The 12,088-nt window shown below is 33.8% G+C and overlaps 1 protein-coding gene and 2 long non-coding RNA genes across 3 annotated transcripts; all 3 read right to left on the reverse strand.

The window, feature by feature from the left end:
* Positions 1 to 373: 373 nt before the first annotated feature.
* LOC118482044 lies at positions 374 to 648 on the reverse strand. Its single transcript, XR_004866947.1, has 2 exons — positions 488 to 648; positions 374 to 408 (listed from the first exon to the last, which is right to left on the reverse strand). It is a non-coding gene; the product is annotated as an uncharacterized LOC118482044 (long non-coding RNA).
* Positions 649 to 2,640: 1,992 nt separating this feature from the next.
* LOC118482045 lies at positions 2,641 to 3,369 on the reverse strand. Its single transcript, XR_004866948.1, has 3 exons — positions 3,053 to 3,369; positions 2,825 to 2,918; positions 2,641 to 2,752 (listed from the first exon to the last, which is right to left on the reverse strand). It is a non-coding gene; the product is annotated as an uncharacterized LOC118482045 (long non-coding RNA).
* Positions 3,370 to 4,985: 1,616 nt separating this feature from the next.
* On the reverse strand, positions 4,986 to 7,349 carry LOC110876056 (probable WRKY transcription factor 70). Its single transcript, XM_022124237.2, has 3 exons — positions 7,042 to 7,349; positions 6,201 to 6,302; positions 4,986 to 5,496 (listed from the first exon to the last, which is right to left on the reverse strand). Exons 1-3 carry the CDS (start codon positions 7,347 to 7,349, stop codon positions 4,986 to 4,988), a joined length of 921 nt encoding a protein of 306 aa, XP_021979929.1.
* Positions 7,350 to 12,088: the final 4,739 nt, after the last annotated feature.

Raw genomic sequence — 12,088 nt, forward strand, 5'->3', positions numbered from 1 at the left:
GATGTTGCCGCCAGAATTCAAGCTTCCAAAAATGAATGAAAGTGATAAAGCTACTTCCTACTATACTGATTTGCCGATGTTGCCGCCAGAATTCAATCCTTTGTATGCACCATTACAGCTATTGTGTTCACCACATGGGTCCGATACAACAGACTAAATACTTGAAAGCGGCTTACATAAGAAGCCAGTAGAATATGTTAGTACAGATGTACCAAGAAGCTATCATCACCTGTTTTTTTTTAGGGGGGGGGGGTATCATCACCTGTTAAAACAAAAAAAAAAATCGATTGTTGTACAAGTTGAACTAACTAAAGGATATGAAATTCACCTAGCTGATAGGGGGGAAAGCATGACTAAATCTTCCGGAGAAAGAGCTCGTAATGCTGAGCCTTTGGTCAAAGTCCTCACCTGAAAGATAGAACCAATATTTCGTGAGCACGATGAACAAATTCCCTCATAAAACTAATTATTCTAGATAGTTACAGACATAATAAGTCCCTCCAAGATGAATGCCTCAATTTGTCGTAAGAACCATAAAAGCACCATTATCAAGTCAAAATATATACTGACATCAAATGTTCCACCACCAAGGTTTAAATTTCGACCCGGCCCACCTGAAGCTTAGGTCGTCGATACGTCAAAGTGAAATACTTGAATGCACATGCCTAAACTCTACACGGGTCCTATGAAACAAAACATTTTAGATTATAAAAATTATTTCAATGGAAAACCATGAAATATTGACTACTGACTGAAAGGGGAAAATAATTTTGAAGCACAAAGTTGCTAGCAATCAGTTAAGAATATTGTTATTGGTTTTAAAAGCCAAAAAGGGTCAGCAATTTTAAAAGCTTTGTAATATTTGACTATGAACATGGTATTGAATCAACATCCACAAACAACGTATATGAAAAAAATACAAACATATTATGAAAAAAATAGAATATTGCAATAAAGATACATGTAATTGAACATAGGAACAAAAAAAAGCACCGATTAAAGAGATTGATTGGCTGGATTATGTATAAGAAAAACTAAAATAAACTTTAACTAACAAAAGCATCATTATCATCTACTTGGATGCTAGGAATTCCATACGTCTTTCCTCTTACAATGATACCATCACCTTCGGAATGTAGCTAAGTTAGAGAAGTTACCTAAACCCGTCGAAATGCTAGCCAAGCTATGACTAACACCAAAAGCGTCATGTTTACTCTCTTCGGAAAACCTACAAGTCCACCCGTTTGCCAAAGCGTCCCCATTTGCGCTTGCCTCCCGGACAATATCTTACGTGGGTATGACTACATTTACATAATAACTAATTACACATAACCATTTATTAACGTTAGCATGATTAATAGGAAAGTACAGTGAAGTTGGTTGTCACCTGGTGGCCAATATTCCAAATGATCTTGTCTTTAGGGATGTTGAAAACACACGGTGCAGTGTGACGGTTAGTTCGGCGGCCCCTAAATTTGAATTCAGGTAACCCCCAGTCTTTGAACTTGTATAGACTCTTCTCGGAGCTCATCAGCCAACCTTTCAAGTTCCTGTATATCATAAAATTATAAATATATTAGGTAACAATACTCTAGAATATTTGACTTTCCTTCTCATTCGTACTTTATAGCTAATGCATGCGATTAATATTAATCCATTCTCTATTTGATAATAATATTGTGACCCATGACACCTTGAGCCCTTCATCTTGACCATCTTTTTAAAGAACACTCTCTCTTTATTCTTTTTCTTACAGTTAATCCTTTTTAATCTCATAGAATGAAAAAAAAACCAATGAAATTTTACACTTTTGTAAAAGCTATTCATGTTAGCATGAAGCATATAGTTTTAGGTAAAAGTGATCCAGCCGACATCATAAATACTGAGCTCTATATTGGTGCAGTACTTGTAATAAAACGTACATGAACCACATTAGCATGAGTCATTTCACCAATAGCATTCCACTATATATATATAGCAAGTGTAAACAAACAAATAGAAAACCAATCATCGGGTTTCAAGAAAAAGCCTTAAGAAATCATCTTGTTTCTTCAAGAATGACATTCCTGACCTCATTTCACAAAATGAATAATCAAAATTGTAAACACAAAATTTAAGTAATTCATACCTTTGGGCGACTCTGAGGGGGGGGGGGGGGTTATTGCACGGACCTCCCGGCCGCTGGAGTGATCCCACTCCACAAGCTAGTACCGTCCCAATACTGCCTGGCGGTGAATATCCTTGGCCCTGAGTTGATTCCATTTCCTCTGGGAAGAGGTGTGTGGCTTGTGACCATCACTGGAGTCGAACCCGGGTCTCTTGGAAGAGAAAGGGTGGGACTGGCCAACTGGGCTACCCCAGTTGGTTCTTTGGGCGACTCTGTAACAATTCTCATATTGAGCATCGCAACCATGGACGATTAAGGTAACTTTATTATAAACACTGTCCTGAAGTAAAAAAAAAAATAGAGATTTAATCGCGCATATATATAGTCTATGAACTTGTGTTAACAATACACCACAAACATCAACACCAACAAACTTTTAAACCACGTATATAAACACATAACAGTGTATTATGCCATTCTAAAAATAAAAAAAAATCAACAAATAATATTCCATGTCATTCAATAAACCACGCATACAAATGTTCCTTTTTGGTACCTCTATTTAACACCTTTTACTTGCTGCAAATTAGTGGCTGACAACATGAGTTCCATAGGCTTCCCTGAGTCAAGCTCGTTTTTCCAAACCTGTGCATACTCTGTTTTTTTGTAACGAAACATGCAATTTACCCAAAAAATGTTGAAGGATCTTTCCCTTACCAGCAAAATTAGTGAATAGCATGCTACTACTTTCTATCTTTTGTTCCCATCCCATAGCCATCCATTTTGACTTTTCAACCCAACATTGTGTTTACTGTAAAAAAAAAAAAAGCTCAAAACATTTCATAAATTTGAGCACAACGTTTTAACAGTTAATGAAATTGAAATATAAAGGATATGCATTCTTAAGAACCCTAATTCAATTGGACAAAAAGGATCAAAACATACCGATACGCGGCCGAAACCACAACTGGTCAAAGTTATGTGGTGGAACCCTAGCCGCCGTCGCGTTAAACCACAACCATCATAAGACCACCACCGGAGAAACCCTAAATCAACCCATGTCGTTGTCATCGTTCCTTTTCAGGCCACCATCACCATCTTCCTTGTAGTTGATTAAACAATCACAGTTGTAGAAAAAAAACTGAGATGGTGAAAGGAATAAAAAGTATAAAAATCCATATGAAAAACTGGAAGTTCGTCGGAGGAAGAAATCAGTGCAAAACGGGAGAAGAAAACTTACGGTTTCATATTCCTAAAAGAGGATACAAAAGTTACCAGGGAGAGAACAAATATTGACTCGATTGAAGATATCAATCGCTGGAGAGACACTTCAACTTGATCTTCATTTGTTATTCTTTGCAAGGCACTTCGATCGCTGGACAGAATTCATATTATTGATAAGGATTCAAAGAAAATTTTTTGCAATTGATAATGGGGATTGAAAGAAGGATGGATTGGAAGATTTGGCTGTTAGGGTTACTTGTGATAATAGATAATATATAGGGTCCGAGTACATGGGTCCGGGTTGCTCAAAACAGGATCCGCGTGAAAGAAAAAACCCAGATCATTTTCCCGCCAAAACCAATTATGAGAAGCTCTAAAAACACGCCACGTCAGCCCAAATTTTTTCATTTATTATATATAATAGAAATAGATTTATAATCTATTTATCCTCAAGACATAAAAGTGGGGTGTTACAAAAAATCAAAAAAAAAATGTCATAATTTCAAAAAAAAAAAATCTAAAAAAAATAAAAACATCCAAAAAAATGAAAAAAATTCAAAAATAAAAAAATAGAACCAACTACGATTTTTAGAATTAGTGGTATGGAATTTTTTTATTTTTTTGGAATTATTTTGAATTTTTAGATTTTTTTATCCTTTTGATTTTTTAATTATTTTTTATTTTTAAAAATTTTCAAATAAAAAGATAATTATTCTTAGATTTTCTTTAATTTTTTTACAATTTTTTTATTTTTTAGAATTTTAGATTTTTTATATATTTTGGTTTCTTTAATTTTTTTTTTCAATTTTTTATTTTTTTTTTATTTTTTCAATTTTTTTGAATTTTTTTACAATTTTTTGTGTTTTTGTATTTTTTGCTTTTTTTAATTTTTTTTAGAATTTTTAGTATTTTTTAATATTTTTAATTTTTTAGAAATTTTTAATATTTTAGATTTTTTTTTGGTTTTTTAGATTTTTTTATGAATTTTTAGATTTTTTATTTATAATTTTCTTTTTATTTTTTAGATTTTTTTTTATTTTTTTACAATTTTTTTATTTTTTCGATTTTTTCATTAGTTTAATTTTTTTCATTATTTTTAAACAAAGAACGACGGGAGAGTACTACGGTGGCGATTGGTGAAGTCACAATTATGAACAGATATCTGCGAGTAGTAATTAGTTTAGTGATTTTATCTCATACCCATCCTGACCTACTTTTTTTTATCAACCACTTCATAACTCATTTTAACTTAGTGACTAATTTTGTTTGGCACATCTTAACAAATCTTAAAATTTAAAATACCTATATCAACCCAAAATGGAATGGATGAGTTTGTTTTGCCAAGGCTAATGATAAAGTTTAAAAATCTGCATTCAGTTGCACTATACTACAAGTTACATTCATCAAGGTTTAAAAATCTGCATTTAATTGCACTATACTACAAATTACATTCATCAACGAATCAACAAATCTATTAAGTAAGCCCGAATTATGATCAATACATACTTTGTGATCTACCCGACCATGTAACGTAGATTTAATGCCTTAAACTATAGTGACTGAATTTACTTATTCAAACAAAATTACGTTAGCATGCAATCTACATAGAACACACTGACTAATAAAATTTAAACTCTTCTGTATAATCATCATATTAAAAAATATCATCATAAGATAGCTCCAAATCGGTAATCATGTCCTCCCACATGTAGTTCGATGATGCGCCTTGACTACTAGAGGCAAGATAATTACCGCGTTCGGCACATAAGTCATCATCCTTGAAAATATCATCATAGGATAATTCCAAATCGGTAATCATGTCCTCCGAGCCAAAATTAGATGATGTGCCTTGACTACTAGAGGCAAGATAATAACTGCTTTGGGCTTTTGAATCATCTTGTTGCTTATTTGAGGGCATGGTATGGCCATTTGTGATATTTGAGAAGCTACTTGGTGTATGTTTAATTCCGGAGTCCTCAAAATTAATAAGAAAGAAACTATGATCCTCTGGGGCTAAGAACATTTGTGTGTTTTTGTTCATGTTTTGACACGTGTGAGACCCGATATATGTGATACGATACTTTTCTGATCCATATTCTTCTAGTTGTTGAACTTGTCTCAATGCTTTGCATCCTTCGTCTTTATGTGTACATCTATAATAGCACCTGTTAGGAATGAAATCTTATAAGAAAACAAAATTATTAAACTAAATGATCATTAGTTATTTATATATATCTGAATAAGAAAATATTCCTCTTAACATATCATTTTTGTTTGAGTGGTAATGCTTATAGCTTTTGAAATGCACTCATGTTTAAGGTGTAATTCGACTCGGGGGCATATACAAATTGGCGGACCCAACACCAAGGGTGGGGTGTGGGCGCCCTCTTGAAGAAAAATATATAGTGTTATACGTATGTGAAATCCCGAGTGCCCCCCTTTTGTTATGTGACCCGACGTGACTCGATTCAATCCGAATTTTTTTTTTATATTTAGCATAGAAAACACACCTTAAAATTTCCACCCCATAAAAAATGTTTCTAGGTCCACCAATACTCATTTTGACACAAACTTATTAGGATTAAGGTGATCACCCCACCAAGGAACCCATAAGATGAAGAAACTATAGTGAATTTGATCTCCCCCAACCCCCCCCCCCCCCCCCCCCCCCACACACACACACACACACACACGTGATGGCTACATTTTAGGATGTCACGTGTGAAAGTCGAGAGACACTTTAGCAATATAATATGGAATGTTGCAACTACACTGACATGATTAAGAGAAGAATTTTAATTTTAATTTTAAATTTAATGTATTTATATTTTGTAACAATGAGAGTGACCTATATAACAATGAGTGTGACCTTGGAAATTTTGCATGGAGGATCTCTTTCTGTCCGTATTTCCTCCATACATATCCATCTTCATATGTTTTTGCAATCTCAACCCTTGAATCTTCGGTCTTTCTGCAATTTCGTAAAAAAGTTACCCAAATGCAACATTACATGTACATTAGTGTAAACATGACATGCAAGGCTAGTACTAATTTGTGTATACATAACTAGACAAAAGATCAAATACAAATAACTTTAACGTACAAACCGTATGAACTGAAGGTTTTGCTGAAAAATGCGGTGACACTTTCGTAATTATTTACTCATAGAGTAATTATCAAACTTACTCTATAAATGATCTTGTAGGGTAATTTTGATCTTATAGCGTAATTTTGTAAAATGTTCTTGTAGCGTAATTTTGATCTTGGTAGAGTAATTTTGTAGAGTATCATAATTCCTCTACAAATGATCTTGTATGGTAATTTTGATCTTGTAAGGTAGTTTTGTAGATTATCATAATTACTCTACAAATGATTTTGTAGAGTAATTTTGAATTTTATGTTGTTTGATAAACTTGTAGAGTAATTTTGATACACTTGTAGAGCAATTTTGATGCAGAGTAATTTTGATACGCTTATAGAATAATTTTGATAATTATCCTACAAGATACACTTGTAGAGTAATTTTGATAATTACCCTACAAGATCAAAATTACTCTATACGATCATTTGTAGAGTAATTTTGATAATTACCCTACGAGCAAATAATTACGTTTTGTACGATACGACACTTTATACGTGAACTTAACTCTGCATAACTGATAGATTATCATACAATCCAAGCACCAATTTAATTAGTTCTTAGTTCTTACCGCTTGTAACATCCTCTACGGTCCTTCACCGTTGTGAGCGCGGGTTTCTTCTCCCCTTGATCTGATTTCCGTGTCCGGTCGTCTATACAAGCCGATCCCACATAGGCAGTAGTCGCTGGAGAACTAAACGTCGAAAGGCTGTTAGAGAAAGATCTTATTACTTTCATCACGAGATCTTCAGTTGATTCCGGCCCACCATCAACAATTCTTCGGTTAAGTTGATTTAGAAGCTTTGATGTACAATCTCTACCTCTAATGAGCTCACCTATCATTGTTTTCCTCATGTTGGTTGTTGAAGTTTCGTCCATTTTAGATGAAGGTAAGCAAGCAAACAGATGGATGTGTTTATTTATTTGTTGCTTGAAAATTATGAGTGGTTAATATATAGTTCCTGATCCCACATATTAACATATAAACTATTACAACTGAATTCAAGTTGAGAATTCCATATTATTTGACAAATGTTTAAATAGATATATGCATATAAACACATTACACATGTGTGTAAAGCAGAAACAGCTCATTTTTTTCTCAGAAATTTCCAAGTAAGAACATCAGTGGAGGAATGACGTCGACATGATTACGTCATCTTCCATATTTGGCCCCTTGAGTAAATTAGTTATTTTTTTTTAACGGTAAATTTGGATCACTTATGGACCATTGGAGTATTATCGTGCCACCAGCAGAATCACACGATCATATCCATCTCCACTAGACAATAATGCCTATACACCAATTCAGGAGTAAACCCAATAAATATGGGAAAACATCCTTTGTGGGAATCAAACCCATGACCTAATTGTCATAAGCCTTATACTATCAGCAAGATACCACTATGCTATAATGCCATGAATAAATTAGTTATTCTATGTAAACAATTTGAGTAGGATGTTAGAAACACTACAACCTCAATTTTCAACTTAATTACATAACTATCATTTTTACTTATCATTTAGGGTTTGGTGTTGCCTTTTGTGGTTTTTATACGGAGTAAAACAAGGCGTCCTATTTATTTATGGAATTCGGTTCCCCTTTAATCTAAATTTGGTTTAAACATGCAAAAGCTATTATTTATTTTTATCTTTCATAATTATCAAATTAGTTAAAACGGTTCGACAGACCCACCCAGTGAATCAACAAGACGCTAGGTTGATTACCACTCCTATTTTGAAAACATTGGTAATGATATTTGGTAGTGTTTTCTAAATATTAAATATGAAATAACTTATATATTTAAAAAAATGATTATATTAGTTCAATAAATAAGTGGTATTTATTACTTTAAGAACTATTTCTATGACCCACTGGTATAATTTGAGTTTGTCTACGTATTACACCAGCTACGGTTTACAGCGTGGTGTCGTATAAGTTCATGTTTGTCTTTACATTACATCACGTGTATGAATTCACGTTTTGCTTTATGATTTTCCCAGTTTTGGTCGTCTTTTGCTTTGCGTACTACTTAACATGGTTATATACCCCGCAACGCGGGGTTTTTAGACTTAGTTAATTTTATAAGTTGACGTAATTTTAAGTATACTTGAAAGAGTTGCATCTAGAAAGAAGTTAGAGGCAAATTAAAAAAAAAATTATTGATATAATTTATTATTAAGCAAATTAAAAAACAAATATTGGTCCAAATCTAATCATGTGGTATAATGTTTAAAAAATCTTAAAGCTAAATTAAAAAAAAATTGTTGATATAATTTATTAGTATAATTAATAACGGTATGGTGCATGATAGATTTTAGTGAGCGGCGCCTTAGCTTTACCCTTTAGACTAATCCTAAATCATGTTTGAGTGGTAGAGCATGACCCTTTAGACCATACTTTAGAGTATAATATATATTAAGCAAACGTTATAATCATATCACGTCTTTTATTTTTATCTGAGAAAGGAATATACAATGTCGGACCACCTTTTACCTTCTTGTACAGTTGTACGCAGGGCAGGCCCACTTGGTGTGGGTTAGGTCCTCCGACCCAAATGTTTTTGAAATATTTAGTAGAACTGGTATAGGACCTCATAAAAATAACTTGTTAGACCTAATAATATTTTGCGATGGAAAATCCCTTGTATTCTAACAAACACGTCATGGGTTTGACTCTTAAATTTTCTATCTTTTGTTCTTTTAGCAACTCCTCGTGACATGGTTTGGTATTTTTTAATAATCCTAAAAGTTAAATGCTATTTTAGTCCTTGTACTTTGACCATTTTTACAGTTTATTTCAAAGGTTTTATTTTTCGTTTGTGGGTCCAAAAAGATTTTACCGTTGTCATTTTAGTCCACTGGGTTAATTCCATCCATGTTTTATGTCAACGAGAATAGCAATTCGGTCATTTTATATAGTCGATTGCCCTTCTAGTTAACAAAATTACATATAAAATAACCGAATTGACGTTCTCGTTAACAGAAAAAATGGATGAAGTTAACCATGTGGACTAAAATAGAAATGGTGAAACCTTTTTGGACCCACAGACGAAAAATGAAGCCTTTGGACTAAACCAGCAAAATGACCCAAACCATAAGGACTAAAATTACATTTAACTCTAATCCTAATTCCTAAGAGGTTTAATGTTGCCATCATTGCTTATGGTATTTGAAGGAGTATATTCCCAAATTTCGCATCAGGCTTGGGCGCGAGTGACCATCACCCAGCTCATAGCCCCTAAAGACAGGATTTACCTTCGTTTGCGCGGGAACGCACGAACCCAGTTTGCTTTCCCTCTCGGGGAAAGATGAGAAGACTCACCTTGTATATGAAAATGGTTGTTTTCGTCAACATACAAGTGATGCAGTAATTACTACCAAGAATGATAGTAGCTTACTACATTCACTTTCCGTCAAACACATTTCCAGGTTGTAGTCCTACGCGGGCGCGCGCAGAGCGGCAATAGAAATGTTTGGTTTGTGCTCAGATTACCGCACATAGCGATGCGGTGCAAAACTACATTCTATTGTTTTACAAGTGGAACTGTCACTTTGACTTCCGTGACCAAACCAGCAAGTGGTATGCCCATGTCACACCCCAAATTTCCACGTGTCACCGGTGGGCCCGGTGGGGGAGTATCGTGACGTAGTCGATATCATCATAGACAAACAACGCAAATTATAATGCACTGCGGAAGCAATAAGATAGATTTATTTCAACCAAACAAAAAAATGTAATATCCAAGTATCACAATGTAGCTGAAATAGATCCACAGGCGGATCAAAATAAAAAGGAGAAACTGTTCAACAGATAATGGCATCCAAGCTTGCGAGACTCTAACGATGCTAAGGAGTGTCCAACCAATTACGTGTAGAACCTGCACTTAATCTTTTTGGGGAAAATACGTCAGTTTACACTGGTAAATACAATTTAACTGACTCATTTTGAAAATATTTTAGAAAATTGATTTGAATGCACATGGCACAAAACTCTTTATAACTTGGGATAATTAATAAACTTTAAACTTTAAACTTGTAAAAGAATTACATGTCTGTTATGCGTTCAGTCGCCCGGTTCGTGCCGGGTTTAAGATTAATAGACGCACCACATAGTATAAACCCGCGGCGGGAAACCAACGGATTATACCTTAATAAATATGGACACATTGTCGGGTGTACGCCTACACCCGCGTTTCAAAGTCGTGGCTATTTCATGAATGATGCCAAGGATATCCGGGACATGGTCATTAAACTCTCAAAAGCGTAAAACAAACAAAACCAATTTTTAAACGGGTCATATTGATAATACTCAACTACTAATGAGTTAAGGTCAATTGCCCGACCAAGCGGTATTTTATATACCGTACCCCAAGCCCGTATAAGGGAAAATAAGTTAAAAGTATTTACCTGAGCAAGTACAAACCACAACAAGCAAGTGCAAGTATCTTTTACTGGGTCTCCTATTCTGGAACGAAGGTTTATAATAACCTATTAGAATCCTAATGGGTCTTTAATTTAGCCTAAGCTTAGACCGGTTAGTTTCAAAGGATAAATACGGTTTAATCGCATGAAAGGCGACAACCGGGAAGGAAGTGATTTAGACCCAACAAGTTTGGAGACTTGTATAATATGGGTAAACTAAACACATTCTGGATTTTGAGACAAAGATGATATGGTTTGACCCGTTTCGGTTAATCATGCGTAAACTAGTTACATAAGCCGATCCGAAAGCGAAAGTGCGTAACGGGTAACCATATAAATCATATACAAGTTCCCTGAGATTATATGCACTAAATATGTTGTGATATCAGTAAGATATGTCCAATTATGCCCAAAATAAGTTTAGACTCAAATTATGCCTCATAAGGGCATTTTCGTCATTTTAAAGGGTATAATAGAGTTAAACTAGTAATCTGAGTTACATATCTGAATAAATCAGTAATTATACTTAGTTTACTATGTTATAACAGTAGGGTATCAAATATATGTGAATTTTATTAATTATAACCATCTTATGCACCGAAAGGGCATTTTGGTAATTTCACATAAGCCTAAAAGGTCAAAACTGGAAACCTGAGTTTGAAACCTTAGTTTACTGTTATAATATAAAATTTTACTAAATATATCAGTAGGTATCAACTCTTACATATATAAACTAGTTTTGATACATACTATGTTGTAAAAATGCCTAAAAAGGCGATTTGGAGCCATTTCCGGGTTTTAAAAGAAAAGCTGATATTTTTATAATTCCAGAAGGCCCAAAATAATATATTTAATATGATAAATCAGTAGAAAAAGGTTTGGGGTCAAAAGGATTTATAAAACTCATTTTATAGCCAAAAAGGGCATAATCGGTAATAACCGATTTAAGCTTAGAACTCTAAGTTATGCTCAGCCTAAATATAAATAAAAATCTCTAAAAATCTCTAAAAATCCCAAAATTTTATTATATATAAGTGGGTATAAAGTTTGATATAAAAATTTGGGTTTAGATAGGCTACATGCTAATTATGCTAATTAATTATTAAGAAAGCTTCTAATTACGCTAATGAGCATAACTCTTAATCTAGACCTCAAACTGATGTAAAATTTTAGGTACACGTTTATAATTCAGT

This window comes from Helianthus annuus, chromosome 9 (assembly GCF_002127325.2).
Source record: "Helianthus annuus cultivar XRQ/B chromosome 9, HanXRQr2.0-SUNRISE, whole genome shotgun sequence".
Classification (NCBI taxonomy): domain Eukaryota; kingdom Viridiplantae; phylum Streptophyta; class Magnoliopsida; order Asterales; family Asteraceae; genus Helianthus; species Helianthus annuus.

Excerpts from the sequence above, each read along its gene's own strand:
- LOC110876056 (XM_022124237.2), bottom strand. The coding sequence starts at position 7,349 with ATGGACGAAACTTCAACAACCAACATGAGGAAAACAATGATAGGTGAG. Across the intron at positions 6,303-7,041 it reads CGTAGAGGATGTTACAAGCG|AAAGACCGAAGATTCAAGGG; the intron begins GTAAGAACTAAG and ends ACGAAATTGCAG. Across the intron at positions 5,497-6,200 it reads CTCCATGCAAAATTTCCAAG|GTGCTATTATAGATGTACAC; the intron begins GTCACACTCATT and ends CATTCCTAACAG.